At 41.7% G+C, this 26,359-nt stretch overlaps 1 protein-coding gene across 3 annotated transcripts in view; it reads right to left on the bottom strand.

Annotated features, from left to right (window-relative positions):
- whrnb (whirlin b) overlaps positions 1–26,359 on the bottom strand; it is a 94,758-nt gene that overhangs the window by 43,297 nt on the left and 25,102 nt on the right. For all 3 annotated transcript variants that reach the window (XM_035955081.2, XM_055011668.1, XM_023285230.3), the window contains exons 2-3: positions 6,064–6,240; positions 3,349–3,474 (exon numbers count right to left, since the gene is read on the bottom strand). In XM_035955081.2, the coding sequence (XP_035810974.1) occupies positions 3,349–3,474; positions 6,064–6,240 (303 nt within the window). The remainder of the gene's footprint in view (positions 1–3,348; positions 3,475–6,063; positions 6,241–26,359) is intronic.

Here is a 26,359-nt window from a genome sequence, read left to right as displayed (position 1 = left end):
GCTGCTCCCACTCAAATAGTAGTATGAATCCATCTGCTACATCCTGAGAAGCGCACACACACACACACACACACACACACACACACACACACACACACACACACACACACACACACACACACACACACACACACAATGGATGCATCTGCAAACAATGAATGATTGACTGAATTTAAGGGACCTTCATTCTCTTGTTTCTTGTCATACTTTCTTTGATGACCTGTCAAAGTCACCAGTTCTCCAGCATGACCAGTCAATGAGTCAAACCTGATTAAGACAAAAGGCACCATTTCATCTCTGTCAGAAAAGCAGGGAAATGTTAACCAGCCTCTTTCGTTTTACCATGACCTTTAAGCTTTTTTTTTCTTTCAGCCTGCAGCTATTTTTTCCAGGTGTCCCAATTTTTTAAAACAAATACAGAATCTCGCCATAAATGTGATGCTTTATTTTTATCTCAAAGTAGGACACAGTGTGATATCATCATGAAAGCCATATTGTTTACAGGTAGGAAACACTGGCTTCTGTTCTTCTTGCCTTAGGCTGGTTGAAAAATAGTACAGCGGGAGAGTGGCCTGCTTGTTGAGGCAGAAAGTTGACCTAAAAGCATACAGCAGACAATTTAACATGGCTAATAAAGGATCTTTGCAGGCCTGACAGACTGTGAAATCCGCTGCCTGACTGAGGCTGTGAGGCAGGTAGCAGATGTTAGCAACACAAACAGGTTTACGAGCCTAATAGGGAGCAGGTGGTAGGAATGCTAACAGGTTCATCAAACTCAGGTTACAGATGTTAGCATTGTCAACTGGCAGTAGCAGAAATCTTCTAATTACCTCATTTCATCCTTGACTAAGACTGAAAGGACCATCACAGAGTTTGTCTATGTTTCTGTGTCCTACCATGAATCAAATGTGTTTTTGTTTCATTTACACTTTGTATGAAGATGAATTCAAAACCTTTCTTGGGCTAGGTAATCAAACATGTGGTCATCATGTTTGGTTTTTGTCATATTTTGCTGAATTGTAGTAATGTGCAGCAGTTCCAGATCACTCTGCACTTAGCTGCATTAACGCACAACTGTAATTGTAACTAGAAAAGCACTCAGAGAATGCAGCACTCCGACAAGGCTGCTCAGTCAATGCATGATTTCCGACGGGTAAGTCCCGATCAGTCCGCAACCGTCGATTTGTAGTAGGATCGCAATCATCTGATCATCAGCAGGCAGCTGATGTAGTATTCTTTTGTTGTCATAGTTACAGTGACGCCTTGCCGCTTTCTCTTAATGATACCAAAATCTTTAACAAATCCTTGGATCCAGACTACAAGCCGCATCACTGCCAAAATCTAATCACTTGGTCCTTGTGTCATATCAAACCAACGCCGACTGTCACATAACTCCGCCGCGTTCCTTGGCGGAGTAATAAAGGACACAGACATCTTTGTGACAGATTACCATATCTCAAGTTAGTTCCAATCTCTGTGAGCTGTTTTTTTTTGTAGAATGCAAAAATTAACAGAAAACTGTTGCAGGGAATCAATTTGGTTTGCTGGGGAAACATTTTAAAAAAGGGTTTGGTCTACTTCCAGTTATGGTGGCACCCTAGCTTGCACATGTCTGTCACAACTTTTGATATTTACTAACAAAACACTTGGTTCTGCAGAAAAAGTAACAGCAAACTACTCTGCTAAGCATTACGATGGCAAGAACTAATGAGAGGAGCAAAGAATAAAGGGAGAATCCAGCAAAGCTAATTAACCTTAGCGCTAGCAGTGTAGCCCATACACTGAGAGCTGAAGTATAAACACTGGAGACATCCAACAAAGCTTTGCAGGATGAAGTGTTGGACCTGGAGATGAGGTCACGATCAAATAAACTGAGGCTTGTAAACTTGCTGGAGGGTACCGAAGGACCAGAGCCATGCTCCTTGTTGGAAAAATGGATCCCAAAAATACTGGAGATCAACAGCCAAATTGTTCTGGAGTGAGTGCACCAGGTTGGACCGAAGAGCGATTCTAACTCCCCACCAAGAATGCTAATATTAAAGTTCCTCAGCCACGGGAACAAACTGAAGATGATCTATGCAGAGGCAGAGGCACATCACCGACAAGACAAAGGCAAAAGGCACGGACAGTGACTGGTAGAGTGATGGATAACTAAAGATGAACAGCAGGGGATAACTAGTAAACTACAGCAGGTATGGTTAAAAAAGATGGACTTCAATCTGAAACATGTACCGCCCTAAGGGTGAAAGGGTAAGTGCATTTAACAGAAAGTTAAATGTAAAATGACAAGGAGAAAATACCAATTAAAGCTGCAAGCAGTGTTAAATGGGTCCTCGCTTCCTTGCTGGTCAGTGAATCCAAGCATGAGGCTTAGCCCATTTAATCCTAACTTAATCCATAACCCTAACTCTCTGAGCATTTTACTACTGCTTTTTGAACTACCACTAACTCTCATTTTAACACAGCGGAGCCGGTCTCCTTTTTTACTCATACCTATCAGACTATCCTTGACTCTGGTGAACTGAAAATGTGATAAATTACCGCAGCCCTGAAATCCTGAGTTGGCATCAAGGGTACTGCACTTTGTTGGTTTCATTCTTACCTTTTAAAAAGAACTCTTGTCTGTGGTGTAACACAAGGTTCAATTTTATATTCAATATACTTGCTTGCTTGGAACGTATTCTCCAGCGGCACAAAGGCTCCTTTCATTGCTATGTGGAAGACACACAGATATACGTACCTTCCGGTGAGACCTGTTGATCTAAGAAGCCTAGTTGTTGTCTCACATGTCAACTGTTTCTTGCCAAATAATTTCCTACAGCTAAACAGTTCAAAATCAGAAATGCTGATATTCAGTCTCAGTAACAACATCCATCCGTCACCCAACATAAAACCCATTACCAAAAATCTGGGAGTTTATTTTAAATTCCAATTAAACATTTGAACAGTACATTACAAAAGTTGTCTAGACCTGTTTCTTTCATATTCACACCACCTCCATTAATTAATGCTGTGTGTCTTCCCAGGCAATTTTTTTGCTCTGTGTCTTGGCTCCCATGCATGTACTGTTAGTTACTTATCTCTTGCAAGTTTTGGTGTCTTGGTGTTGTTGCATTTAGCCTCTTCAGTTTGTTTGTTTAGTCCCAATCTTCACTTGGATTTCACTTATAATTCACTTTCATAAATAAAAACTTTCTTCACTTAGTCACTGATTTCGATGTTCTCTTTTGTGTCTGCACCTGGGTTCTCTGTAAACCCATGACCATCTCAGATATCTTAGTTCTCATTTGATTGACAGGCTGGGCAGGTTTTGTGATGTGAGATAGCAGTACTATAAAGGCAGGGTACCTTTAGTGCACCAGAGTCAGCAGCAGATCCAGGGTCTACCCCACTGATGTAAATCCCGAGTCCATACTCCGCACCACCCCTGATCATTAGACCCAGAGAACGGCCATCATCCATGTTCAGGTTTACCTGTAGGAAAGACATGACATTCAGATGGCTCAGTGTTGTCTATAAACCAAACTATTTGGTGTTAAAAAAAAAAGCTCACATCGTATTTTGAAGTATCACTGTGGACATGTGTGAAATAGAAGACAATCAGGGTGTGGACAAGTAACAAACAGTGCAGTGGCGTGTTACTGTTGTGTGACACTAAACTGTATTTTGCACTTGCAAGTTAAAGGTATCATAAACATTATTTAGACTTTTAAACAACGGCTCCCCCATGACTTCAAAAAGTTCTCAGTCTCACCCAGAAACAAGGGACGTGACTCCCATTTTGGGGCACAACTGTATACTATAAAGCCTTATATCACTGTCCACAAAAACTCAAATATTTATAGAAATCCAAGAAAAAGGATGAGGAAAGCTTTGAGCTAGTATGCTGTTGCTCCGGGATAATGCTCCAATCCACGCAACACAGGTAGTAAAACAGCCAAATGTCGCTTTGAAATGTTGCTCAATGCAACTTAGTGCAACTCACCCAACCTAGCTCCGGCTTCAGCTTCCCAAACTGAAATCCAACTCGCGTAGTCACCTTATTCAGAGTCATCACTGCTGTTGAGGGTAATCTGGAGGCTCAAGCCTTATTAGGAATAGTGAAGCAAAAAGCAGATTGTTTTGAAAAATATTGCTAGAACAATCTTTCTCCTGTGATGTTTTTGTTTTTTTGGTGAGGCCCAGAACTTTATGAAGTACTCTCATAACTCTGTTATGGTATGAAAATGACAAGGTTGAGGTTCGTCGAAGTGTAGGCACCAAAACAATGTGTTTAGCTTTAAGGAAAGATCATGTTTAAGGTTCAAAATACTTTATTACTGGTAGAGAACATTTGTTGTCATAGTTACAAACTGTTGTGATTTATTATGGTTCAGTGAAACAGGAAATAAACAGGACTTCCTCATGTTAAAGTCCAATATTTTGTTTGTGAGTTTCTGCTTAAAGTGACAAATTATAAATTTTAAACAGCCTGGCTGACAAGAGAACAGAAGACAGAATGCAGGGAGTTAATTTAGCACTAAGACAATTTTTACCTATAGTCATAAGCTGGGAATAATGAGGGGAGTAAGTCTGGACTTAGATGCTGCAACCATGAAGCTGAGTTCAGACTGCGCTATTTTTATTTATTTTTTGTCTGATGTGATAGCAATTATGGAGTCATTAGTTTTTGTGGTGATTTGGCCGCGGCACAATACCAATTGATTTACTGGTTTGGTTGGTTGGGGGACAGGTTAGTCCCCCAACCAACCATAGCTTGCAATCTTTCACGATTTATGTGGTGTCGTTGGGATGTAACATGTTACTGGCTGTCTTGTCTTCTAAAAAAGGAAAGAAAAAAATACTCTATGGACCCGTCAGTAAGTTATACGAAGAGGACAGTATGGATTGTCCATCATTTAGCTTGTCTTTCACTTCACCATGTGTAGCGGAAGAGAGCACTCAGAGCTCTGCTACATGGGGAGAGTAGATAGAGAATGTTGACACTAGTATTTTTGTTCCTTGTGTCACTAACTAACATTCAGTGATGGCTACTAGAGAAATTGTCTTTACAGTACGCCATGTAAAATAAATGTAAAATAAGAAGATGTTGGCATGGTGTGGAACCTAGGGCAAGAAGACTAAGGACAGTTCATATGTGGATCCGTATACTATGTACAAATTTATGAATATTCAGTCTAAGACAGCCTAATTTAAATGATTGAGTTGTGCCCTGGTTGTAAATGAGTGCAAAATATGAATCATAAAATGTAGTTTACAATACAAAATGCTTTTATGCTACAAGTCTAATTGGATTCGATTACATTTTATCAAATCAGAATCCAGTATCGAATGCACTTTTCAGAATAAAATCCTATTGAATCCCTTATTGAACCTTTACTAGTATTGGTATTTTAACTGTGCAAGCAAGGAAAGTTATACATAACTACATATCAAAAAGTCACTTTACTTCTGTGATCAGCTACAGGAAATTGATCACTTTTTGCTGGTGGCTGCTGAAATAGTCAAAAATGTTCTAGAACAGATTTGATAGAACTTTGAAAATGTGGGTATTTTTTCTACCAACAACTTTTCCTAAAATGAAATTAACCAATTCTTACAACCCAACAGCAGTGAATGGTAATGTTTTAATTTAGAATGCCTAGTAATAGGTGTGTTTTTCAGATGAATCCATTTGAGTAAATGTTGTCGTGGGAAGCAGCCATAGTAACAGGCCTGTACTGGGTGACTTTGTTGTATAATGAATCTGTCTTTCAATATATCACAGCATCAAAGGTCATAATGACTATCCTCAGAAAGCAACATTGCAGTTCTGAGCTGACTGCTATCAGACAGAGGAAGAAGGACCTGTTAAAACCTGTATATTCCTGGGTTATAAATAGTTTTGAATTTGGTACATGCGATTTTCAAAACACTGCAAAAGTATCTTTGCTTTCAGAGAAAAATACTCCATTTCAGAGTCTGCACTGCCTGTATGAACTGTATGGTGTACATAAATTTTGTGTATACATTTTTTCTCTTGTACTCTTGTACCACTTCCCCACACACATGGTGGGGTCTTACCGTCCTCTCCTCCATGCCATGCCCTTGCCTCTGGTTGGCCTCCTGGCTATCAGGTGGTGGTGAGACACTCCGGCCCTGAGGGTCGACCCAGCTGTACACGTGGTTAGTGATGTAGCCTCCAGGGATCCGTCCCATAGAACACACAGACATGGTCAGCTTCTTGCATCCCTTCAGCACCTGCATCAGAAGAGGATGGTGAGGTTGTGGCTTCTCTGAAAGCACTACATGAGACAGATTTAATGACTCAGCACGACTGTGGTTTCACATTATGTTAGGGTCCAATAAACTCAACAAAACCAGTAAATATAGACTTTTATGGCAGAGAGGCACATCCTTGTACATGAGTATATTAATGATGGCTCTGTATGCTGCTATCAATTATTGGAAAATAACTGCTTTGGAAACATTTTCAGTTGATAAAGACAATGTGTCCACAATTCCACTAATAGTTTAGTTTAGAAACAATGTTGATGTCCTTCATTCAGATCACTAAAGCACAAAGAAACTACGAACAGTGGGATCCAGGCTTTAATATCTTAGCTCAGTCTAAAATAGAGCATTACAATATATGGTATATGTTGTGATATAAAAATACTACAATATTTTACCTTTTGACTGTTTGAAAAATGTATTTGGAAAGAATGAATCAATCTAGAGTGACTGGGTGTCAGGACCCCTGCTGAGCCCTCTGGCCCTCTTTCCCTCTTTTGCTCTCTCCCTCTTCTCTTTCTCTTTCCCCCTCGCTCTCTCTCTAGCCCTCCCTCCTGCTCTGTGTGTGGTGAGTTGGGCTGGCCCGAATAGCAGTTTCTGGGCTCCTGAATATTTTTAGGATTTTATGTACACCCCAGTTTCCCAGCCTGCTAGTTCCCTGCCTGCTCCAGAGCAAGCTAGCTTTCAGTCCGCTAGCCTCCTGTCCACACCACCACACAATAACTGTACGGAACCTGTAACCCTAGATACACCTGCCATCTGCATCTCATTGAATGCTCTGTCAACCTTTCTGTTGGACAGAGCCTTTTAACCTCACACTAACCTAACCAGTTTCCTGCCTGAAGCAGCTCCCTGAGATTCTGGAAGGCTTTCCAAAACAAAGCGTGACACTGAACCTTACTTCTCTCCAGCGCCTAGACCTCATTGCTCCCCAGCATCATGGAGGTCCCACCACTAAGTCTCATGAAGATCTCGGTCAACCAGTTCTGCTTCCTGTTCCTTGAGGGTTGACACCATCTCACCTGTTTCAGTCTGCGAGAGGGAAGACGTCGCCTCACCTATTCCTGTCTCTGAGAGGTTTGACGCCATCTCACCTGCTACAGTCTCCACCAGCTTCCTAAGTCAGCTGATGAGTCACCTGGAAAGGAGACTGTTCCAGGGTCAGCTGATGATTTCTCCTGGTCCAGAATCTGTTCCAGGGTCATCTGATGCTTCCTCTCCCCCAGACAGTTTTCCAGAGTCAGCTGATGCTTTTCCTGGTCCAAGGTCAGTTGACGTTTCCCTGCACTAGTGCCAGAGATTGCAGTTGTTTCCCCTGCACTAGTGTCAGAGCCTGCAGTTGCTTCCACTGCACTAATGCCAAAGCCTGGAGTCGCTTTCTCTGCTCCAGAGTCTCCACTTGCAGTCACTTCCCCTACTCCAGAGTCTCCGCTTGCAATAGCCTCTACTGCTCCAGAGGGGTTCTGCCTTTGCCGGCCCCCAGCCCAGACTCCAGACAGAGGGGCTCCACCTTCGTTGGTCTCCAATCTGGACTCCAGAGGGGCTCCGCCTTCACCAGCCCCCAGCCTGGCCCTGAGCTGGCCTCCAGAGGGCCACCACCTTGGCTGCCGGCCTCCTGCCAGATATCTCTGTGGCTGCCCTCTGGAGTTGCCCCACCTGCTCAACAAGCCTCCAGGCTGCACTCTGGAATGGTCCCGCCTGCCCGACCAGCCTCTGGGCCGCCCTCTGGACTGTGTCTTCTGGGTCGCTATCCAGGCATCCTCTCTGTTCCCTGCTGCACATGGGCTTGATGCACACTATGCTGGTCGCCCTCCAGCCAACTGCTCCACAGACAGCCACACTCTGGTGTCAGATACACACCATCCAGGGGTTACTTCTCCAGCCTCTGCAGATCCTGCTCACCTCATTGAACCCCAATTCCGACACTACTTGTTTAGCTTTTTCATTTGCCACTGACCCATGAGTAACCTAGTTAGTCTTAGTTAGTATTATAAGTATTATTATCCCTGCTTGTGTTTTGTGTTTTTGTAATAACCTGTCCTTGTCTGCACCTGGAGTTTCTGACCCACTGTGACAGGATGATTTTGTAGGGGAGGAGATCTGTATATCAAACAAAAAATTGTTCCAAAATGCTGAAAAATGACTTTTTACTGTGGATGCTTGTGTTTATGGCAAACCAGCCAGTAAAAGCATGGAAAACAGTCCTTTGTTTTGGATGTCATTCAGAACTGGCTTTGCACTTATAATACAGAGCTTTGTGATGTTAAGTTAAATGTTAATATAAATTGTTGTAGGAACTGTAGGCAAAAGTAATTGGTCACGTTGCCTCGTAGAGTGGCAACAATTGCAAGACACTGCTGATGGAGTCAACATTTTCCTCTCTGCTGGATTGCAGTCATCTGGGAATGCTTGCTTGTCCCCTCTACTGTTGCAGTCCCTCCACATGAACATAAAATATTTCCAGAAAAGTGACTAGAGCTGCACATATATAGTCAAAATTATAATCATAATGTTTTAAATCAATACAGTGATCATGATTATTTATCATTAATTCATTGATTTTAGAGAAAAAATATTTGAATATATGATGTTTCTTTTACACTTCAATAAAAAAAAAGCTCTGCTTTCACTTCATGTTCCTGCGAATGTAAAACACTAACTCTAAAAAACATATGGACAAATGCTTCAGATTGGCACAGGGGTTGTTTCTGTGCCAGCTCAGGCAGTGTGGATGATGCTGCATTACATCAACCTCTATGGATGATGTCCAAGAAAAAAACCTTGCTTGCTCTTTAGCACAAAACTCTAACATGAAACTTTGCTGAAGCAGATGAAAGGAAGCCTGGTGAATGTTGGGAGCACATTCTTTGGTCGGAGGAGCCCAAGATAAATTTATTCAGCTTAGAAGGGGAATATTCCAGCAACAATAGCAATGTAAAGCACACTTCCAAAATCACACAAGAGTTACTGAGGAGAGAAAAAAAGAAAACTATGAACTACATATAAGTATATTGCCTGACTTGAATCCAACAGAAAACCTTTGGGGTATTTTAAAGAAAAAGGTAGAGCACCATAACCCTTTCAGCAAAGAGCAGCTTTAAATAGCCTCCGAACAATGACAGAAAATCTCTTCACAAACTTGTGCAACACTGCTATCCTCTATACCATGAAAGATAAAGGTGGACACCTGAAGTATTAAAATAACAAGTCCCTTTTTCTATATTAAAGCAGGCACTTTTCAAAATCCTTCCAATGCTTAAACATATCCTATAAAATTTTATTGTTTTTTCACTGAAAATTAATCTTGTACAGCCAAAATCAGATATTCTGTATGTGTACATTTTACTCATATGTACTAATAATTTTAATACCAATAACTTGTCAAATAAGTAATTTAACAAAATCTTTCAGAATTTCTTTCAAAATGTACAGTATTTATATTTCTAGAGCAGTGGCTGTATAGTGGCTGGTCCAAGTTAACACAAATAGTATCTGCATACACAATTCTCTGCCACCAGCCATTTTAGGAAGATTCAATTATTATTTGTCCTTATTTGAGCTAGAGGTGTTTTACCAAACAGTGACATTGAGTAACAATGCCCGCCTGTCTGTTGGTGCACTTACATAGTGTTGAACCTTTGTTAGCAACTGAATAACTGCACCCTTTATTTATTTCCCCTCCAGCAATTTTCTACTCTTTTCAGCTCTGCTATTCAAACCACTAAAGCTCTCTTGCCTCCTGCATCTGCTGTCACATCATTTAGTTGTTTTATGAAAAGGGGACAGAATTAGTGGAGGTTTCAGGCTACAGTGCTGACTTCCATTGTGACTCATGTGGGTGCCAGTGGGGACATAGCAAAGACACCATGACATGGAGAGAAAGAGCCAGAGTCAGGTCTTATGTGGAGAAGTTTCATTTCCAGGGCTCATTTCATCAGTTAATCTAGAACAAAAAATACTATTAGAGGACCCTTTACCATGGCAAAACTAAATTAAAAGGTCAAAACTTGCCCATGGAAACACACTATCTTAAAATGTATGAAAAATGAAACAGAAATGCAGATGAACTGACAAATGATTTAAATTCCTACGATCCAGTCTTACTCAAAGATATGTTTGCATTTGTAGACTCTGACTGGGGTAACATTATCTTCACTGATTTAGCTGCTTGACCTTTTGATAAGTAACTGACACCTTTATAATGTTGCAGCACTTCTTGGAAAGAAAAATGTAATAGACGTGAGGGCTAAATTCATCTGCATTTCTACTGTAAATGAGCGTGTATTTCATTAATATACAGAATGTTTACTGTTTTGTGCTCCACAATTTTGAAACTTTCTGTTTCTGTTTTTTACAAAATCTGTCCACGACTCCAAAAAGGACATGGGTACTTTTCATTGTTTTCCACGTCTTAAAAAAGTCATTAATTACACCAGTCAATTAGTAGACAAAACGTTGATCTGCATGCTGCTTTGGGTTGTTGTCCTCACAATAACTGCAAGCATGCAGAAACAGGACAAAGTCAAAGTCAGCTTTATTGTCAATTCTTCAATAGGTACATGACATACTAAGAATCGAAATTACATCACTCTCTCTTCGTGCAAAAGTAGACATTAAATAAAGACTTAGAAAATAAGATATTAAAGGGCAAAAAAGAACAAAGGAAGCAAAACCAGTACCGAGCAACAACTAGAACTAAGAAAAGCAGAACTGAGTGAAATATAAACACGACCATGAGATAAAGTGACGGATTTAGTGCAGAATACTCAGAACAGTGCAAATAAGTAACAGTCCAAGAAGTGCATATATGCTTGATGGTTGAATGTGCTATTACAGTGCAGATCAGAGGTTATTGACCAGAGTTTGTGTATGCGGGGGAAGGGGGAGGTAGAGAGGGCAGAGAGGGGAGAGAGTTCAGCTTCCTGACAGCCTGGTGGATGAAGCTGTTGCTCAGTCAGCTGGTCCTGGTCCTCAGACTCTTCAGTCTCCTCCCTGATGGCAGCAGGCTGAAGAGGTTGTGGGATGGGTGTGTGGGGTCACCTGCAATGCTTAGTGCTTTGTGAGTGAGGCGGGTGCTGTAGATGTCCTGGAGGGAGGGGAGAGAGACACCTACAATCCTTTCTGCTGCTTTCACGATGCACTGGAGGATCCTGCAGCAGGAGGAGGTGCAGGAACTGTACCACGCTGTGATGCTGCTGGACAGGATGCTCTCCATGGTCCCTCTATAGAAGGTGGACATGATGGGGGCCGGTGCACTGGCTCTTCTCAGCTTACACAGGAAGTAGAGACGTTGTTGTGCCTTCCTGACCAGTGATGTTGTGTTTCTGGTTCAGGAGAGATTTTCTGAGATGTACACACCCAGGAACTTGGTGCTGCTCACCCTCTCCACAGCCACGCCATTGATGTTGAGAGGAGCATGCTGGGTGTGTCCTCTCTTGAAGTCAACAACGATCTCCTCCACGTTCAGAGAGAGATTGTTGGTGCTGCACCACCTGGTCAGGTTGCTCACCTCACTCCTGTATTGTGTCTCATCCTTGTTACTGATGAGACCCACCACAGTTGTGTCATCCGCAAACTTTACAAAAAGGTTGGAGCCGTGCGCCGAACTGCAGTCATGGGTCAGCAGGGTGAAGAGTAGGGGGCTCAGCACACATCCTTGGGGGGCCCCCGTGTTCAGGATGATGGTGCTCGATGTCTTGCTGCCGACCTGTACTGCCTGTGGTCTCCCTGTCAGGAAGTCCAGTAGCCAGTTGCACAGTGAGGTGTTGAGCCCAAGCTGGTCTAGTTTGTGGATGAGCTGCTGGGGGATGATGGTGTTGAATGCTGAACTAAAATCTATGAACAGCATTCTAACATGAGTCCTTGTTTTCCAGGTGTGTGAGGGGTGAGTGGAGTGCAGTGGAGATTGCATCATCGGTTGAGCGGTTGGTCCAATATGCAAACTGGTAGGGGTCCAGGGTGGGTGGGAGTAGGGATTTGATGTGGTGCATGACTAGCCATTCCATGCACTTCATCAGGATGGGGGTGAGTGCAGCTGGGCAGTAGTCATTGAAGGAGGAGGGGGATGACTTCTTCGGTACCGGGACGATGGTGGCTGTTTTGAGGCACGTGGGGACAACAGCCTGCCTCAGAGAGATGTTGAAAATGTCTGTGAAGACATCCGTGAGCTCCCCAGCACAGTCTCTCAATACATGACCAGGAATGTTGTCAGGACCCGGAGCTTTACGTGCGTTGATCCTGCTGAGGGCTCTCCACACTCTCCGGGGACAGTGACAGCACCTGGTCACTGGGAGGAGGTGTGGTCTTCTGTGCAGCGGTGCTGTTGTTTGCTTCAAAATGGCCAAAGAAGTCATTCATCTCATTCAGCAAAGAGATGGTGCAGTCAGGGGTCTGCTGTGGAGGCTTGTAGTCCATTATGGACTGTATCCCCCACCACAGGCTCTGAGTGTCTTTGCGGTCGTTAAAGTGATGAGCTACTCTCCTGGAGTACTGCCTCTTGGCCTCTCTGATGCCACGAGACAGGTTGGCCCTAGCTATCCTCAGGCCTGCCTCGTCTCCAGCTCTGAAGGCATTGTTTCGTACCTTCAGGAGCCTGTAGACCTCCTCTGTCAGCCATGGCTTCTGATTAGCCCGATCAGTGACAGTCTTGGTGGCTGTCACATCATCAATACACTTGGTGATGTAGGCAGTGACAGTCTCTGTGTACTCCTGGAGGTCTGTAGTGTTATTGTAGGTGGCAGCTTGTTTAAATACATCCCAGTCTGTGGTGTTGAAACAATCCTGAAGTGCCTCTGAAGACCCTTCTGGCCACACACATACCTGTTTCTGAACTGGCTTGATTGTTTTAACCAGTGGTCTGTATGCTGGAATTAGCATAACAGTAATGTGGTCTGAGGCACCAAGATGTGGCAGGGGAAAGGCCTTGTAGGCTCTTCTCTGGGTAGTATAAACAAGATCCAGTATGTTGTTTCCCGGGTAGGAAAGTCTATGTGCTGGTGCATATTGGGAAACACAGTCTTTGGATCCGCATGGTTAAAGTCCCCAGCCAGGATCAGAAAAGCATCCGGATGGGCCGTCTGCTGCTCACTGATGTGGTGGTACAGTTCATGCAGTGCTTGCCCCCTGCTGTTGCTGTTGGAAGTAGGGGGGACGTACACAGCAACAAGCAGTATGGCTGCGAGTTTCCTGGGTTGGTAAAATGGACGGCACTCCATGATCATAAACTCCACAAGGCTCGAGCAGTGACTGTACACTACAACAGCGTCACAGCACCAGGCGTTAATGTAAACACAGAGCCCGCCGCCATGGGTCTTACCTCCCTCGACGAGAGCTCTGTCTGCTCTGTAGCATGTTAGCCGGTCGAGCTGAATGACACAGTCTGGGACGTTGTTGTTAATCCAACCACCCAAAGCAGTACGCAGATCACCATTTTGTCTACTAATTGACTGGTGTAATTAATGACTTTTTTGTCGGGATGTCCTCACTTCCTGTCAAAACTCTGATCTGTCAAAATCTCCAGTTCGCCATCCAAGAGCCAAATATCGTCGATAAACTCCCAGCCAGGGAGACTGTTATATGATAGGTCCCTTTCCTCAGTCCCTTTTCTCCACCTACCACATTAATCCCATTGGTGATGCCACTTGCAAATACTCAGAGAAAAAGCGCATGATTATAGATTCATCAGCGCCTCACATCTCTGAATCCCAAAGTATTAATTGTCTCATTCCCCTGTCTTCTTTTTCTCTTTTCTGTGCAACCGTAGACCATGCTATTACACTAATTAAAATAGCACATGTCCTCCAGGACCTGTACTCCTCCAGGTTGAGGAGAAACACAAAAAAATCCTGTCAGACTCCTCTCACCCAGGTCAACACCTGTTTGACCTGCTGCCCTCCGGCCGGTGCTTCAGAGCTCTGAGCACCAGAACATCCCGGCACCGGAGCAGCTTCTTCCCTCAGGCCATATCCCTCATGAACAATAAATCAGGAAGTCATTAAAGACTCCTGTTTCAACACCAGTGCAATATCCAATACATGTACAATATTTCTATCTCATCTGCAATACTTTAACACCATGTGCAATATTGTAATTACTCCGCCAACGAACACGGTGGAGTTATTTGATAATTGGCGTACGTTTGTCTGTGAATCTGTTTGTCTGTCTGTGTGCAACATTGCTCAAAAACCGACAAACGGATTTGGATAAAATTTTCAGGCAAAGTCAGAAATGACGCAAGGACCACCTCATTAGATTTGGGCAGTCATGTAGCTTATAGCCTGAATCCACAGATTTGTTAAGGATTTCCCATTGCGAGATATAACGGCCGGCATGGCGTCACTGTAACCATGACAAGTGAATGCTGTGTCAGCTGCCTGCTGACAATCACATGATTGCAATCCAGCGTCTTTGAGCTTTTGGAAAAGCGCTTTATAAATAAAATTTATTATTATTATTATTATTATTATATTACTACAAATCAACCGCTGCAAACTAACTGGGACTTATCTGTCGTAAATTATACAAGGGATAATTGATTAAATTGTTGAGGTGTTTCCAAGTCCCATCAATTCCCACCGACCGTGACATATGTAGGTCACACGATTTGGTATATGTACATAACATACACATGCATAACACACGCCTGTGCTCAGAGCAATGTCATTCTGTTTGTGGGTGCATCTATATTAAGGTGAAACATAAAAGTAAAATCAAACACAGTCAAAAACGGTCAATTGACCCCTAGGCATTTGAGAGTTAAATGGCTACATTCTATGGTGCCGTGATTTCTGATCATCAATAACTAATTGTTAAGGAATTAATTCCAGGTATAACCACTGCATCTTTATTAGGAACTTCATCAACATAGACCGCCAAACAACAAGAAACAATTTCCCGGCACTCACAGAATACTTTACTTCCACATATCGGTGCACATATCCTTCAGAATAAAAGCATGGCTCAAAACACAATGAGTAAAGGTATAAATTTCATGTTGCTTAACACTAATAAAAAAAACGCAGCATTTCTACAAAAAATATGCTGAATTTCTGACAATGCCATATGGGGGAATGAACAGCCTTGGCGGAGTAGTGCGCTCTCTGAGTGCTTTTCTTGTTTAAAATGTATTCTAGTTTATTTTGCACAGTATTTTATTTACGCTGTACTTAGTTACACTGTACTTTTTTACACAGTACTTTTTATACATTTCTTTTTACATATAGTGCTTTTTTTTTTTTAGAATTTCTCAGATTTAGATTCTATATCTATTCTTTATTGTTGTTGCTGAGTGCTGTAACTCCATTTACCACGTCAAATTCCTTTGTGTGCGAGCTGACTTGGCAATAAAGGCTTTCTGATTGTGCTTGTCTATCTCTCTAGCCTTGTGATAGACTGGTGACCTGTTCAGAGTGTCTCCTGCCTTCACCCTAAGTTAGTTGAGATAGACTCCAGCTCTCAGCACGACCCTACAGAGGATGTAGCAGTATATAGATAATGGATGGATGGGAAATATTCTAATGTTCTTACTTAGAACATTGTGAAAGATGAAGAAGATAGATAATCTCCCCTCAGGGATCAATAAAGAAAGAAATTATTTAAACCTGCCTGTTTTCTTCCTGTTCGTCACAACTTATATAATTAATTAGGCTGAGTGTTCTATGTTTATAACCCGTCCTTGGTTTTGCCCTTCTCTTTCTGAGCAATTTGGTGATGTAAGGCTTATTGATGGCTGTCCCTTCAGTGTTGATGAATGTTCAGTGTGTGTCTCAGCACTGACAATGCGATGTGTCATTCCTGCAGTGCTGTAATTGCAAAGCAATCTGTAGAAGCTAGCTAAGGTTGCAAGGTGTCATGTAAGTGCAGACCATTTACCATTCCTCAATCCAAGTAAAACATACACATTGCCCTGACACATCTGCCTCCTAGGACATTATGATTTACTCAAAATCCATAAAAACACACTTGAAAATGATTGCTGGGAGAATGGTTATGTAGAAATGTTACACTTTAACACTCATTTGTTTGTACCAAGGGATGAGACAGACTAATTAAATGTTTGTGGAACTCACACCTCACTTGTCATCAGCCATTTATCATCTGTGCAGCACCCTGATGCTCAGCTATTGAACATCTCTGTAGACACAAAACATGCATGTTGTGCAACCTCTCAGCATAGTACAGGGTAGCGGTAGACCGATATATCGGCCGGCCGATATTTTGGGCCGATATATGGATTTTTTTTTCAATATCGGCCATCGGCCGATATTTACAAATAAAAAGCCGATTTGTGATCAGGCACCCGTACGGGCAGCTGCCGCGACCGCTTTTCCCTTAGAAGGACCCCCGGCACTCAGAGAGCGGAGCATGAGCGGAGCGAGTGAGCCAGGCAACAACAAGCCTAACCCTAACCACTTTCAGGATACTTTTTAATTGTATTTTTTGTAAACTTTAAGTATTTTTTTTTATGTTATTGTACTTTTTCACTTTTTGTGTTCAATAAATGTTAGAGTTCTACTAGCGTATTTAATTTGTAATATATACATGTATGTACATTTAGTGTTTAAATTGCCTTTTGTAATCGATGTGGTTTTAAAAAAAAGGATATCGGCCTTAAAAATCGGCTTCTACAATCGGCTTTAGATATCGGCCATCGGCTGACAATTTTTTTAAAAATCGGTATCAGCATCGGCCTTTGAAAATCCCACATCGGTCGACCTCTAGTACAGGGGGATAAATACCCAGTCAATGTGTCTATATGTGATGGTGCTTATAAGTGGGACCAGGTGTGTGGCAGACTATTTCAACCCACTGGCTCACACATGATGCTTAGGTGTGTCTGATACTTTTGGTGGTGATCAAGAAGCTTAGGAGTTACTGATTTATGACTATTGTGTTTCTTATTCACACCCACACACACGCCAATGGTGGTCGAGTTGCCATGCAAGGTGCTTGTCTACTGACTTGGTGTTCAGTGTTTTGCCCAAAGATTATTTGACATAGAATAGTGGACAACCTGCTGTACCACCTGAGCCACAACCGCGCAAGAACAAAAGAGGATTAAAAGCCCCTTGGTTAGGGTTAGGGGAAAATCGCAGTTTGGGTTAAAATAAAAGTGCAGTTAAGGTTGTAGATAGTTAAAAGACACATAGACCCTCCATTTGAAATGATTAACAATAGGGATTCCTCATTGTTCAGTGTTGCTCAGCTATCCATGCGGCCCAACCTCCTTCCTTTGCTATTGCACCTGTAATAATTACAATGGGGATGACACTGACGAAACGCAACAATGGATCGTAACAAGCTTCTTCTACAAATGACGTCTGGGGTTGTTTTTGTGGGTAAATGATGGTACTGTGTTTTACATTTTCAAAAATGGATTTGTTGACGTGCTGATATCACGCCTGTTGCATCCAACACACCACTCAACTCAGCATTAAAACCATCTGCATAATATTGTGTAGGTCTCCGTCAGGACGCCAAGACAGTTTTGACTTGTCAGAGCTTGGACCCAGGGCCTCCGGGGGTGTCCTGTGGTGTTTATTACCAGAGTCATATCTAAATTACCACTCGAGAGAAATAAACGGTCTATAGTCATGTCAACATCTTGCATTGTTCGCAGTTTACCAAAGGAATCCAAGCAACTTAGATGAATCATGGTAGTTGGGGGAGTAGGAAGCACTTCTATCACACAAAAACAATCACTTATAGCTGCAGGAATCAATATTCGATCACTTCTCAAGTGGGAGGTGACACTGTAATGTTTTTGATAAGTCCATGATAAAACCATTGAACACCACCTGTACAGCATCAAGCAGCAGACAGACATGGGTCAAGAGCTGGTAAAAAATTCTAACCAATGCAGAGCCAGGTAGCCTATTATTCTCAGGATTTGGTTTGTTCCAAAACAAAGATACAAGAAGAGTGAATACTGGAATTAAATTCATTAAGTAAAAACAGACAGGAATTCAACTGAATGTTTATGTGGCTTTGTGTCTGCTGGACGTGGTAGATTAGATTTACAAGAGGCCCAAAAATATGTTATAGTTGTTTTAACCACGCACTAAATCTTAGGTAAACAACAAAGATTAGCTACTCTGTTCAAGACTTGGAACGTATACTGTAGTTTTTATTCAGTACTTTAATAGCTGACAAAGTCAAAGAGCAAAAAATGAACTTGCAATCAGAATACTCAAAATATAAACTATAATCTAAATATTAAAAATAGAATTCTCTCATGCAATCACACAGATTCTCAAATGATGCTGTCATTTGCATGGTTAACTACTGCTACAGCAGCTGACAAATGAATAGGGCACAACACATCTGTCTAACCAGCACTCCTTTAACAGTTCTATTACTCGTGTCCTTGTCAGGTCTGAGGCTGGGCACCCTTCATTAACCCCATTCCAGCTACAATTACCTGTCCTGCACTATCCCCTACCCAGACATGATGAACTGGCTTGCTACATTGTTGGCTGAGCCCAAGGCTGAAGTTTGCGCAGGCTTTGACAATGTATAATTCACCCTGCCAGCATTTTCAATAGCACATGCTGTACATCAACGCATTCTCCCAGAATACAGGTTGTATTTCAGTTTGTCCAGGCAGACTGAGGCAACGCAGTGTATAGTGAAGGAGATACACTGCAACAAATTGAAAACATCTGAATGTAAATTGAAATATACATTCAGTAAAAATCTGAGACCTTCTTTGCAAAAACAATCAGAAAGACCAAATTTAAGTTAAATGTACTTTTGAATGGGAAGTTGGCAAATTATGTCTTTGGTTGACAAAACTACAACACTTGCAGATTTCTACTCTTTATATTTATGTGACATTGATGGCAGTGGGAAACACTGCATTCTGTTTTAGCTACACATTTGCTGTCAGGCCCGCAACTGCGGGCTCCAGATAGTGCTCTCCCCTACCCCATCCTTTCAGTTTCTTCTAGGTGTGCTTGGCACAGAGGATGCAACGGCAGGTAACAATCATCTTCAGTCAACATTAGCAGAAGCATGAGCAGGTAGGACCAGGCCAATCAGACTCACCTCTGCTGCAATAAAGATGGACTCCACTCACTACTCATCGCCGGACCGTGAACAATCACCAGTCAGTTCTTAGCACCGTTCTGTCTATTCCTCAGATTCCTGAAACTCCTAATAACTTGTGTTTGCTTTCTCCTAGTCTGGATTGCTCACCTGCTTGTGTCCAGCCTGCCCCTTGTCTACCCTGGATCATTCATTTCATGGCAGCTGTCGGCTCCTCTGCACACCACCAGCCTGCCACCTCCCCCACGTCCTCCTGCCCTCCCGGGTATCACTCACCTGGTCCTCAGCCACCTCTCCCACACATCCCTGACACCTCACACAAAGCCTGTTGCTGCAGTCTCCGCCACCGTGATTCCTACTACCTGCTGCACCCGAGTCCTCTCCTGCCGCTCCTGCTCCTAGCCATTTCAGCTAGAAGAATCTCTGGTTTTCCCAACACCATTCCCCCTCAGTTCTGCCCAGCTAAGGCCCAGCCCTCGCATTCCAGACTAGTGTAGCCTTCTTGTTATTTAGTGTTGTTCTGTATTCTCTTGTACCTAGTTTTTCAAGTTGCCTTGTTCTAGTGAAATTTTGATCTTGTAGATAAATCCCCAGGTTAGCATTTTGTTCACGATTAAGTCGTGATTCCAGTAATTCTAGTTTTGTTTCTACTGAGTGTAGTCACTCTTTTGAGTTAGTACTCTTTGTAAGTACCTCTTGTGGTTTAGTGTAGCCTAGTTCTGTTGTATTTTGATCCTGTAGGTAAATTTCCAGGTTAGTATCTATTCACGATTAATTCATAATTCTGGTAATTCTAGTTCATTCCTAGTGAGTCTGATCACTCTTGTGAGCTTGCCTTCTCTGTTTGTATTTCTTGTTTAGTATTCTGTTCCCAATTCGAGCCTGTCTAGGTATTACCTTCTGTGGGTTTGTTCATTCTTGTAAATATACTATAGCTTATTCTCCACCTGCCCACTAGGGGCTTACCTGAGTTAATTTGTTCTAATGTCATCATTTCCTGTGAATTATTTCCGGTTGTAGTTTTCCGGTCATCATTTGTGGTCCTTTGTATTTTGACTTTGAATTCTGTAAAATAAAAGCCTTTGTTTTACATCCGTGCTTCATCTCTTTTCCTGTGCTTGAGCCTCAAGGAAACCGTAACATTCATGAGAAAAGTGAATGATGCAGGTCTTTCAACAACTAATGATGAGTGGACCACAAGTACCTTGAAGCTCATCGGTGACAGTGGCAGATGACTGCATTCACACAGTCCCTAACAGTAGTTAGTGGTCAGACAAGTCAGTTGCCACGACAGAAAACATTGGATGAGTAAATTAAATACAAGGGGAGTCTTGTTTTCCTAAAACTGACACATCTGCAGAAATTACATTGTTCCTGAATCTCTTTGTCACATAGATTCATACTTGCTTTTACTGTGGCCTCTCATCTTGATTACTGCAAAGCCTTATTTATTTTCCTTATCCTGATATGCTTTATCATCTGTGTTATTCTAAATTGGGCCTTAATTTAGAAAATGAACATGATGTTGGATTCAAAAAGTCTTAAAACTAGCAATTGAGATCATAAATTCATTAGGAAAATGCTTATTGAAATAACAAACTTCTATACAACTGTACTTTTTGCAATCAGTACAGTCACTTCATGATGATTCTTCGATAGAATGTAGATATACACCATGTCCTAAAAGTTCGTTCTCCCCACTGGAAAACATGTTTGTCACCAAAATGGGTTACACCTGGTCAATCAGGTTCTGTTTGGTTGTTTGTCTGGTCAAACTGTCGGGTCCCAGTATATACATTTCTTGCTTGACCAAAATACATTACACTACAACCAAATTTTGAAAGCATTGTTACCAAGTAAGGGTGGAAAAGCTAGTCTTTCAGAGTCTGAGATTCATGCACAGGCCATTGCCCCACAAAATGCAGGAAAAAACTTGTCAGCAGGAAGCTGAAGCCCTAGGCAGACGTATCCTCTGGGTGCAGAAGTGGTGGTAAAGGTAGAACAAAGCAGGATCCTTCAAAGACTTGCCTCGTTCAGGACGTCCATCTGGCCTAACTGCAAGAGCCAATGATCTGATGAGAAAGGCCAAGAGACACCAGTCATTCCGGCAACTCAGTCAGAGGCTGAAAAATCTTGGAGAAGATGTTTCTAAGAGTACTGTGCATCGTTTTTTTTAACAGAAACATTGAGGCTGAAAGCATACAAGAGGCAACGTAGCCCACAACTCACCAAACTGCAGAAGGAGGCTTTCGCAAAGAAGTACGCAACTCTACTTCCCAAGACTGGGAGAACTGGACTTTCTTTGATGAATGCCCTCTCTACTAATTTCCGACACCCAACAGCCAAAACGACCATATCTATACAGATGATGGTGAAAAATCTTCACAATGTGCCTCAAGGTACCACTTTTAATGCACGATATTATACCAACAACATACTAGAAAAGGTTCTACTTCCAGTTTTGGCCAGGAGGAAAAAATCGGGGCCTGTGACTGAATGGAAAATGTTCAACAAAACTGGAATTTGGAATTGGTATTTATTCAAGATAGTGCCTCTGCTCACACTGCCGGTATGACTCAGCAATGATGTTCTGAGCATCTACCTGGCTTTCTGCATAAGGAGGAATAGCCACCAAACTCCCCTGACCTCAACACAATTGAGAACTGTTGGGGAATCCTGAACAGTCACATTTTGATCACTCCATCACCGACCACTATGAAGCGACACTGCAAGTTTGTGTAGTGTTTGTGTGAGCTGTCACACAAACACTACACAAACTTGCAGTGTCGATTAGAGTTGTAAGAATAACATTATAGGTTATGAAATAACTTATAAAGCAGAAACAAGCTGATAATAGCTACTTACTTTTTTCTGAACACTTCCTGTCCTTCCTCTGAAGTCATACTAAGACACAAATATAACAATGTTTCATGTAACAACATACCACGTTCAATGTATGTTTACTAAATCTAATTTAATGTGTACATAACTACATCTTGGGCAAGCCAATTCTACTTTCAACATCTATGAAGCCTACAGGATACTTGCATGCTGTACAGTGGGATATTTTAGAGCACTTTTCTGCTGGAAACTGGGTGTTGTCTATTCCTCTGGCCTGATTATATCCGTGATGGATGAAGCTCATACTGCAGCTATCCCAGATATGTCACCATTAAGTTGGTGCAACAGCTTTTTGATGGGACATGAAAAGCTCCCCACTTTGTGTGACAGCTAAGTTGGTGTCTGTTTGGAGACGTATGAGGAAGGATGATAGGAAGCTGCTGTGACAGGTGATCAGTCTTGAAGAGGAAGTAATTACAGACAGTTTAGCTGATGGCTTATCATCTCAGAGCAGGGTGTGAACTGTAGAAGAATCTGCAGGAACCACACTGTTTAGTACTCTGACTGTTCACAGGTCTGACTAAGTAGCCCAACAAAAGACCCCTGATGAACACAAATCAATTTTGTGGTGAAGAAAGTGAGTTGTGTTGTTCTGAAGGACCGAGGCTTAAAAACAACAAAACCACTTCAGATACAAAGATCAGCCACAACATTACAGCGTCTTGTTACAATGTATTTTAGTGAAGGGAAACCTTGGGTCCTGGCATTAACGTAATTAGTTATTTTGACAAGTACCACCTATCTAAACATTGCATTATACCAAGCATACCCCCTCATGGCTACAGTCTTTTATGTCTTGGCCAAGTCCAGTTGAGCTCTCTCTCTGTCTATGCTTCTGTTTTTGTGAGACCCACCCCTCTCCTGACTGCACCCATTGTCTATTTCTAGTGCATTTATTGCTGCCTGCACACTGTGCTTGCAGTCATCGAAATGTGCAGTAGTAATATGAAATATACCAGTGGTACACCACCAAGACATGAACAAATTTATCATGAATAAGAAAGCAAAAATCAAAACCTGAGAACATTCAAAGAGCTACGGCTCTGAACAGTACAAAGATATTAAAGTTTCATGGTTAGCTTACAACATTGTGCATGAATACAAGTGTATCTCATATAATCAGAATATGGTGGAAAAGGTTACATTTTTTTAATCAGTGTAAGATCAACCAGCTATTCATTTCCAATGACAGACTGGAGACAGAGTTCACTGCAATCAACTGATCAGAAACACTAAGGCACCATGCCAGATGTTCAACCTTAAAGGAAGACACCTTCCAGATCTGTCAGGATGGTGAAGTTTGTATTGTGAATCAGGAGAAGGCCGCAAGAACATAGATCTTCAGAGGCTCCAACGGTAAACACCTCCGGACATCTCAGATGCATATTGGGCCTACCTCAACCAAGTGACTGGCTCACATCCCCGGTAACAATCAGGCCTACAAAGGACCAAATGACTGCCAGAAACACTCCCACTGACTTCTTATCCTGCAGGAAGTGAGGGTCAAAATCTTGATAACATAATCAAAAAGATTTTATTTTCTTCGATAATTCCACGAGCCAGACTGAACTCACTTTAGGACAAAGACAGACAATTACTCCGCCATCCTGGATTTAACCATTCTTTATTGAACACTGATTATAATAACCTCATAATGACCAATTATACTACACAATCTGCTTAATTCTTTTATTGTACTTATTTACATGGCAAACTAGAAAGTTTATAATGTCTGAAGTCACAGATGTGTTTAATGCTGTTTTCATACATCTACCAGGAGTACAGATAAAATGATGGTTCATAATATTGGACTGTTAAGGAATTCTACAGGCATCAACAGGCCGACCCAACCATTCATCAGCAGAAGCTCCACCTCAGTGTCATGACGGGCATACAAATAACTTTCAAACACTGAAATTTGGTGCAACTTTCTCAACTCTCTTTAAATCCCAAAAGGTCAATTCCTACAAGTTTCTCAATTGGCTTACTACAAAATTAGCATCTGCTTTAATGTGTGGTCTATTTATCCCTTCCTCTCATAACACCATATTACACCATAATATTGACCACAATATTACATTGTAATATTAAAACAATAGCTATTACAAAGAACACAATGTGATACAATGACAACATAATATTGTGTTCTTTTCCTTCCCTCTTTCCTCATTCAAAGCATCGTTACTCCACCAAGGAACGTAGTGGAGTTATGTGACGATCGGCGTACATTTGTCCTTCTGTGAATCTGTTTATCTGTGTGCAATGTTACTCAGAAATGGACTAACGGATTTGGATGAAATTTTCAGGGAAGGTCAGAAATGACACGAGGACCACCTCATAGGATTTTGGCAGTGATGCGGCTTATTGTCTGGATCCACAGATTTGTTATGGATTTCCATATCATTGCGGCACAGCGCCATTGTAGCTATGACTACAAGTGAACGCTACGTCATGCTGCCTGCTGACAATCACATGATACTACTACAAACTGACCGGGACTTATCCCTCGGAAATGATTTGCAGAACAATTGATTACATTGTGGGGGTGTTTCCAAGTCCCATCAATTCCCATCGCCTGCTACATATTTAGATCACACGATTCGGTATCCGTACATAACGTACACATGCGTAACACAAGCCTGTGCTCAGCGCAACGGCATTTTTTATAAAGATTTTATCCATCAGAAATGATACAAAGACTGAGCAGCCTTGGCAGAGTACTGCGCTCTCTGAGTACTTTTCTTGTTTGCTTGTGTTGTTGTTTATCTTACTGTATGTTATTGTCATGCAGTATTTATTGTGTTATTAATTTGCTAAATGTTGTCAGTTTAATAAATGTACATCAATTTAAGTTCAGTGTCTCCATGGTTTTGTTCACATTTCAGTCCCTATCTTATATAGATTACAGTAACCTGGCTTTCATAAATAACTTCTAGCTTAAATAATTTCCCGAATCATTCCTGAAACTCTTCTTGACAGTACAAGAAGAGGTGCTTCATATGCTGCATTGTTATTTTAATTTCATGCAAATATTTTGCTGGTGGAACATAAGATAGATTGTTTAATATTTCTACATAAGCATTGAAACCCCATTTGAACATGCATTTTTCTACATATATTCGTTGACGGAGAATGTGGGCTACATTTAAACTGATTTGTGAATAACAGTACAGTTGTGTGTAGTTTGCTTGTTTGTTGCATGATCATTGCATAGTGGACAGTTTTATTTCGGCTCCAGAGACGTATGGATTTTTCTCTTGTGAATGTGTAACAGAGAGACACAGCCTTAACCAAATTAAAGTAAAAAACTGCATAAATTATCTGTATCTGATGAGTTTCTCAGTACAGTATAGTGAGGACAGATCCAAGTGATGCCCCCCCCCCCCCCCCCGAACCTAATGAGGATTAAGGGGTGTATAGACAACAATAGATCGAATGGATGATCTGCTGCGATCAGATTAGACAACTGTGCTGATAGTAAAAGCTGCTATCTGAATGCTGTAAATGCAAATGCTGACTAGTCACATTGAATTAATAATTTTCTCAGCTGCTATGTTGACACTAACCAGACAGTATGTTGCTTTTGTTGTCAGACTGTGTTGCTGGGATTACATGCTGTACTGATACTAAAAGAGCCTTAAAATAGCCTGAAAGCTAAATGGTTTGTGCAACAAGAGTTCCCCTTCGGCAAACCCCGGCAGCATTTAAGGGTCATACACTGACCTCACAACGAGCCCTACCTCAAAGTGCCTTCTATTGTTAGCTTGTGAATTACCACTGGGTAAGCCCAATTTTAGAGCTAAACCTCTCTCTATGACAAAGAGAAACCTTTTATATCAACTTTTGAATTTATTCTATAATCAAAGGTTTTAAACAAACATTGGTTTCACACAAAAATTCAACTTATGGTGATAAAATAAAACAAGTATCTAATTCCACCTAATCATTTAGTCACCCTTTTTTCTTTTATTTAGTAACACGTTTTCAAATTCTAAAAGTTAGTTTATGATTTGTCAACCCTCTGCTTGCCTTTTATATGAATTAGAAACAATAGCCTACTTCTCTCTCTCCTCACAAAGAGCTAGAGTTTACGGCTATTCTTTAATTCATATTATTTTTCCTCTTCACTGTAGAGCATAAA

The sequence above is a fragment of the Amphiprion ocellaris genome, chromosome 6 (genome assembly GCF_022539595.1).
Source record: "Amphiprion ocellaris isolate individual 3 ecotype Okinawa chromosome 6, ASM2253959v1, whole genome shotgun sequence".
NCBI classification, from domain to species: domain Eukaryota; kingdom Metazoa; phylum Chordata; class Actinopteri; family Pomacentridae; genus Amphiprion; species Amphiprion ocellaris.
Note: the sequence above shows the minus strand (reverse complement) of the source record. Positions and strands in the feature narration are given on the sequence as shown.